The sequence below is a fragment of the Camellia sinensis genome, chromosome 3, assembly GCF_055761805.1.
Source record: "Camellia sinensis isolate YWXY chromosome 3, ASM5576180v1, whole genome shotgun sequence".
Lineage (NCBI taxonomy): Eukaryota > Viridiplantae > Streptophyta > Magnoliopsida > Ericales > Theaceae > Camellia > Camellia sinensis.
Window position 1 is genome coordinate 43,088,725 of NC_138963.1, and position 8,171 is coordinate 43,096,895.

General features: G+C 32.7%; 1 protein-coding gene across 1 annotated transcript; it reads left to right on the forward strand.

Annotated features, from left to right (window-relative positions):
* The first annotated feature begins 416 nt into the window (after window positions 1–416).
* On the forward strand, window positions 417–3,459 carry LOC145820963 (uncharacterized). Its single transcript, XM_082917618.1, has 2 exons — window positions 417–2,180; window positions 2,878–3,459. The coding sequence occupies exons 1-2, from the start codon at window positions 1,104–1,106 to the stop codon at window positions 2,905–2,907; spliced, it is 1,107 nt and encodes a 368-aa protein (XP_082773744.1). The 5' UTR covers window positions 417–1,103; the 3' UTR covers window positions 2,908–3,459.
* Window positions 3,460–8,171: the final 4,712 nt, after the last annotated feature.

Below are 8,171 nucleotides of genomic sequence, written 5' to 3' on the forward strand. Positions count from 1 at the left end.
TTCAGATCCATCATAAATATTATTTATAGAGATTTTTCTGTATGCAAAATTTTGATCAGAACTTATATAACATTATATGCAGAATACATCACGTGCGCTATTAAATTTTTTACACTACATTAATTATATCATATTATAATTAAACAAGAAGAACAAGATGGAGTTATGTATATATGTATATATATATATATTATAAACTAGATGGAGAAAATTATTTGTTTGATTGAAAGTTGTGAACTTTGTATTAAATTGTCTACAAAAACGGTGGCTCCATGTTTGAAAAAAACAAGAAGAAAAAATCAATCTTATTTTTATATTTTTAATTCTTATCATTTGCTGACTATTTAAATTTAAGGAGTGTGCTTATGTAAGCAATGACATCAAGTGCCTGCTTATGTAAGCGATGACATCAGGAGCGTGCTTATGTAAGCCATGACGTCAGGAGCGTGCTTATGTAAGCCATGACGTCAGCAAGGAGTGTCTAACGGGTATATTTTTGTGTATAAATAGAGGTGTTGGATGTGGAGAAGAAATCAAGAACTTGAAGAGAAAATATTTCTGTGAGCTCCAAAATTCTGAGTATTCTGCTCTTTCACTTTCAGATCTAAGTCTAGCTTTTGTTCTTACACTTTCATATCTACTCTTTGTGAGAGAATTATTGTAAAAGTGGGTTCAATTACCACTTATTCTTATTCCTTATTTTTGTGAGAGATTTTGTAAGGGTAAGGCATTTATTGTTGAGTGAGGCTCAATAGATAAGAGTAAGTCCTGTGCCAAATCCACAAGCTTGGTGGTGTATTTATTCAATTGATAGTAAAGAAATTCTCAAGGAGGTTCCTTGGGGAGTGGACGTAGGCCTGGCGTGCCGAACCACTATAAATCGCAGTGTTTGATTTTCTCTCTCTATCTCTTCTACCTTTATATTGATAATTATTATTCTGTTTGTTTTTATTTATTCAAATTCTGAATATTGTGTTATATTTAATATTGTGAAATTTTTAATAACCCAATTCACCCCCCCTCTTGGGTTGCCTAACTGGGATAACAATTGGTATCAGAGCCTAGACTCTAGTTTTTGTGACTTAACCGTCTCAGAGTAGATCATGGCAACCCCTAGTTATTCCTTACCCGAGGGACAAGCATCTAATAGGCCACCTCTATTTAGCGGCACAAATTTTAGCTATTGGAAAACTAGGATGACCATACATATTCAATCTAATGATTATGAATGTTGGAAAATTATTTGTAATGGTCCAAAAATTCCTACCAAAACTATAGATGGACTTAGGGTACCAAAACCTGAAGATGAGTGGGATGAATCAGATACTAGAATGGCCCAAATTAATGTCAAAGCTACAAACATGTTGTACTGTGCTTTAGATGCCAACGAGTTCAATAGAATTTCCACATGTAAAACCGCTAAAGAAATTTGGGACAAGCTTATAGTGACTCATGAGGGAACCGAACAAGTTAAAGAATCTAGAGTCAGTTTGCTAGTCCATAATTATGAACTTTTTAAAATGAAGCCTGATGAAACTATTCCTCAAATGTTTACTCGTTTTACTGATATTATTAATGGTTTAACTTCTCTTGGCAAAATATATACTAATGCTGAAATTGTAAGAAAAGTGCTTAGGTCATTGCCAAAAAGTTGGGAGACAAAAGTCATTGCCATTACCGAAGCCAAGGATTTATCAAAGCTAAGTCTAGATGAGTTAATGGGATCTCTCTTAACTCATGAGCTCATAATGCAAGAAGGAAAGGAAGAGGAGGACAACAACAAGAAGAAAGGAATAGCTTTCAAATCCACCTCGAAACATCAAGAGGATAAGGAAGATGATTCAGATGAGGATGAGGAAATGGCATTCATCACTAGAAAGTTCCAAAGGTTTGTGAGAAAGAAACAAGGTGTACGAAATTTTTTCAGAAAAGACTTCAACAACAGGGATTTTCAAAGAGGAGAAAATCACAAAAAATCTGAAGTAACCTGCTATGAATGCAACAAACCTGGACACTACAAATCAGAATGTCCAGAACTTAAGAAAAAATTCAAGAAGGACAAAAAGAAAGCTATGATTGCAGCATGGGGAGAAGATAGTGATGAAAGCGATACAGAAACCGAAGTTTGCAAAAACGAGGTTGCTAACCTATGTTTAATGGCACTTGGAAATGAAAATGAGGTAAATGACGAATCCTTTACATTTGATGAATTACAATTAGCTTTTGATGAATTACATGCAGAATTTAAGAAACTTAGTTTGAAAAATAATTGTCAAAAGAAAGTAATTTCAAGTTTATCAAAAGAAAATGAATCATTGACTTCCAAGATAAATGTTTTAGAAAATGAAGCCATGAAAATGAAAAAGGAAAATGAGATTTTAACTCAAAAAGAGTCTTCAATTTCTGAAAAACATTTAGTTGTATTGCAAAAAGAAAACGAGTCTTTAAAAAATGAGCAAATTATTTTAAAAGAAAATATTGAAGACTTGAAAACTACTCTTTCAAAGTTCACTCAAGGTAGAGAGACTTTAGATAAAATTCTTAAAAATCAAAACCGTACTTTTGGTAGAGCCGGAATTGGATATAAACCTTTTTCAAAAGTAAAAACTGCCAAAAATGGTTTTGTATATGCATCTTCTAATCACTCTCATCTCACATGTCATTTTTGTGGAACAAAAGGTCATATTTCACCTTCATGTCCTATTAAAAGAAATCCTTTTGCTAAAATAAAAAAGATGTGGGTTCCCAAGGATATTTCAAGGATATCAAATTCTAACTTTTATGGACCCAAGAAAAAATGGGTACCAATAGATAAATCAAATTTTTGTAGGTATGTTTCAAGACAAAATCCAGTAACGATAGATGGTATCTCGACAGTGCATGTTCGAGGCACATGACTGGAAATAAAGCTATGTTCGCCACACTCCAACCAAAGGATGGCGGATATGTGACTTTTGGCGACAATAGCAAGGGTAAAATCATTGGTGTAGGAAGTATTGGTAAAAATCCCTTTCCTATTATTGAAAATGTCTTATTTGTTGAAGGTTTAAAACATAACTTGCTTAGTATTAGTCAATTATGTGATAAAGGTTATAGAGTTATTTTTGAGAAAACTCATTGCACTATTGAAAATACCTTAGAAAACAAAACTTTATTTGTAGGTTATAGACATGAGAATGTATATGTGTTTGATTTACATGATTTATCTTCTCATTTCAACATTAAATGTTTATCTGCTATAAATGATAATGGTTGGCTTTGGCATAGAAGATTAGGACATGCTCATTTTGATTTAATTTCCAAGCTTTCAAAAAATGAGTTAGTCATAGGTTTACCAAAAATTGTTTTTGAAAAAGATAAACTTTGTGATGCATGTCAATTTGGAAAACAAACTAGAATTTCTTTTAAATCCAAAAATATCGTTTCAACTACTAGACCGCTTCAACTCTTGCATATTGATCTATTCGGACCATCTAGAACATTAAGTTTAGGAGGAAAATCTTATGCCCTTGTTTGTGTTGATGATTACACTAGATATACATGGGTATTATTTTTAGCACACAAAAATGAAGCTTTTTATAATTTCTCAAAACTTTGTAAAAGAATTCAAAATGAGAAAAATCTTAATATTTGTAGTATTAGAAGTGACCATGGTAGAGAATTTGAAAATGATGATTTTATTAAGTTTTGTGATGACTTAGGAATAGATCATAATTTCTCAGCCCCTAGGACTCCTCAACAAAACGGTGTGGTTGAAAGAAAAAATAGAACTCTTGAAGAAATGGCTCGTACTATGCTTTGTGAAAATAATTTGCCTAAATATTTTTGGGCGGAAGCTGTAAACACTGCATGCTATGTTATAAACCGTGCCATGATTAGACCTATTCTTAAGAAAACTCCTTACGAACTTTGGAAAGGTAGAAAACCAAATATTAGTCACTTGCGTGCTTTTGGTTGTAAATGCTTTGTATTAAATAACAATAAAGATAATTTAGGAAAATTTGATGCTAAATCAGATGAAGCTATATTTCTTGGTTATTCTATGTCTAGTAAAGCTTATAGAGTATTTAATAAAAGAACTCTACTTGTTGAAGAATCTGTGCATGTTGTTTTTGATGAATCTAACGATATTATTTCCAAGAATCTTTTAAGTAATGATATTGTAGAAAATCAACCAAGCATGGAGAGCATTTATAAAAAGGAAAATGAAGAAAATCCATTACGCGAACATGATGAAGAAATGACAATGGAGAAACTTCAAGAAATATATACTCTTCCAGAAAATGACTCAAATCTACCAAAAGAATGGAAGTATGCTCATGGCCACCCCAAAGACCTCATCATAGGTGATGCGGCGGAAGGTATAAAAACCCGTTCCTCTGTTAGAAATATTTGTGGTAACTTGGCATTTGTTTCACAAATTGAACCAAAATCATTTTTAGAAGCTGAAAATGATGAAAACTGGATTTTAGCAATGCAAGAAGAATTAAATCAATTTGAAAGAAATGAAGTTTGGTTTTTGACCCCTCGACCTAAGGATCATCCCGTTATTGGTACAAAATGGGTTTTTCGAAATAAAATGGACGAATCTGGAGTTGTTACTAGAAATAAAGCTAGATTAGTAGCTCAAGGCTATAATCAAGAAGAGGGAATTGATTTTGATGAAACTTTTGCACCAGTTGCTAGACTTGAAGCTATTAGAATGTTACTTGCTTTTGCGTGTTTTAAAGAATTTAAATTATATCAAATGGATGTTAAAAGTGCTTTTTTAAATGGGTACATTTCGGAGGAAGTTTATGTTGAACAACCTCCCGGTTTTGAAAATCATAAATACCCGGATCATGTTTTCAAACTTTCAAAAGCCTTATATGGCTTGAAACAAGCTCCTAGAGCATGGTATGAAAGATTGAGTAATTTTCTACTTGACAAAGGTTTTTGTAGAGGAAAAATTGATACAACACTTTTTATAAAAATTAAAAAGGAAGATATGCTAATCGTTCAAATTTATGTTGATGATATCATTTTTGGTGCTACTAATGAAAATTTGTGCAAAGAGTTTGCTAAAGACATGCAGGGTGAGTTTGAAATGAGTATGATGGGGGAATTAAATTACTTCCTTGGTCTACAAATTAAACAAACTAATGATGGAATCCATTTAAATCAAACGAAATATATCAAAGATCTACTCAAAAGGTTTGAAATGGAATCATCAAAGCCTGCAGCAACTCCAATGAGCACATCGATAAAAATCGACAAAGATGAGCAAGGTAAACCCGTAGATGAGAAGAAATATCGAGGTATGATTGGTTCTTTACTTTATCTTACTGCAAGTAGGCCCGACATAATGTTTAGTGTTTGTATGTGTGCACGTTTTCAATCCGCACCGAAAGAGTCACACATCATCGCAGTCAAACGCATTTTCAGATATCTTGTCGGCACTCAAAATTTGGGATTATGGTATCCTAAGGGAACCACCTTTGAACTTTTTGGTTACTCAGATGCCGACTTTGCGGGATGTAGACTTGACCGAAAAAGCACTAGTGGCACTTGTCATTTTCTTGGACACTCACTCACCTCTTGGTTTTGCAAAAAACAAAACTCAGTGGCTTTGTCAACTGCTGAAGCAGAATACATTGCCGCCGCTGGGTGTTGTGCACAATTGCTTTGGATGAAACAACAACTTCAAGATTTTGGACTTCACTATGATCATATTCCTATAAAATGTGACAACACAAGTGCCATTAACCTTTCAAAAAATCCTATTCAGCACTCACGCACTAAACACATTGAAATAAGGCATCATTTTCTAAGAGATCATGTACTCAAAGGTGACATTGAACTCGAATTTGTGCCTACAAATAGTCAATTAGCTGACATATTTACCAAGCCTCTAAATGAAGAACAATTTTGTTATATTAGAACAGAACTTGGTATGATGAATACTCCAATATAATGTTTATATTAAAAATAATTTTTTAATAATTAAATAAAATAAATATTGTAATAATAATTATTATTATAAAAAATAATAACCATAATAATAATATACATATATTTATATATATAATTTTTCTCCCTCTCTCTCCCGTTCCGTCCCTATCTCTCACCCACTCTCTTCCTTACTCTCTCTTTTTCTCTTTCTCTTGGTCTCTCGCTCTCTCCTTCTTCCTCAGCCGACTCCATATCCATGTTCACCATCATCTACAACCATCTCCACCATCCACAAAATCATCCATCACTTTCATCACTACTATCATCCACCCAAATCCCTCACCAATCCACAAAACTCCATCACTTCTCTACCCAAAAATCTGCATCACCATCTTTGCCGATCCATCAAGTTCCATCGCCGATCCACCAAGATCCGTGACAGATCCATCAAGATCCATTGCCGATCTACACAAATTGCCACCGATCTACCCAATCTTCTCTATTTCTTCCGATCATCAAGGTCATCACCGATCAACATGTTAAAATTATTATTGCATTGTGTTGTATTTTTTTTCTTATTATATGTGCTCCAAATTCTCTTGGATTTAATATTGGTTGCTTCTACCTTGATTGAAGTATTTGTTTTTATTTTTATTTTCTCCTTTTATGCTAGTGCACTTGGTGTAGTTGTTTATGGCCAGATCTTAAGGGCCTTTGGTATCATAGATTGGTAATCTATTTCTTCAATTTTATGAAATTTCTAGTGCATTAATTCAGGGGGAGACTCATATTTTGAGATTAACAATCATTATAAAAATATATATATATATATATATATAAAAAAAAGGGCATGTGTATATTCTGTGCATAATTTTAGGGGGAGTATATATATACATTTTTTTTCTTATCTGCCATACTCCTTATCTGCACCAACAAACAATTTTTTTGTGCAAAGTCAAAATTTAAAAAAAAAAAAATAATAATAATAATAATAATAAATACATAAAGGAAGAAATGCTCACAATTTTATTTCAGAAAAAGAAAATATTACTCGATTACAGGTAAATTTTCAGAAGGTTTCACAGATTTTTTCTTTTTCACTTCTCTCAACAATTTTTCATGAGCCTCTGTTACATGCCTCTCTCTGTTTTCGATTTCTGTGAGTCTTGGCATTATCACCGTTGCATAATACTGCACTGCATTCTCCAACTGTGCATTTTTTCTTTTCAGCTCTTTCTTCTCCTTACACATATTCACTACTTGTTGTTTTAACAAGCACACCTCATCTCTCCATTGCTGATTTTCTTGTACTCTTGCTTGTAATCGTCGCGCCATATTGGAAACTGCAGTCATGGCCTGTGTACTAAGAGCCATAGTGTGATTAATAGCATCGAAATCATTTCGATTGCCAATACCACTAGAACCCTCATTTACAGGCATCGCATGTGCCTGCGTCACTGGTACTCTCTCATTTGCTTGCATTACAGGCACCTCATGCAGGTCCGACTCATTGATAGACAAGGTAAGGAATGACATGATTATAAAATGAGCTAAAACAAATTTTTCTCTCAAACACTTGATGATTTCGTATCTTTGCTTCTGATCTGTGTCACTTTTTATACACTCCATTGCTCCATTCCTCGATGCATATCTGCTATATCTGCTCAAATCTTTTGTTTGTCCATACTTCCTGCGCTCGAGATGCTACAAAATCCCCACAATGATTCCGACAAGACAGCCGGCCCCTTATTTTATTGTTGGCCCCCCAGATTATTGTATCCCTTGTGTTTGTTTCTTATCTTCATTTTTATTTTGATGATGTCAAAGGGGGAGAAAAAATATGATTTTGAAAATTATATGTCGCAGGGTTGTCAAATATTTTGTCAAATTTATTTTGTGTCAAATCCATACATATATTGCCATCATCAAAAAGGGGGAGATTGTTAATCATATTATTTAATTTTGATGATGTCTAAAATATATTAGTTAATATACATATTATTTGACACAAATTATTATCTTTTTAAAAAATATATATATTTGTTAAATATTATTTAAATAAAATAATATTATCTTTTTAAAATATATATGTTAAATATTATTTTAAATATTTTCAAAAACTTTACTATTCACTTTTTGAAAAATAGGGTTAATTACTATTCATCTTTTGACAAATCGATTAATTATATTATTTTGACAAAAATGATTATTTTAAATATTTTCAAAAAACTTTACTATTC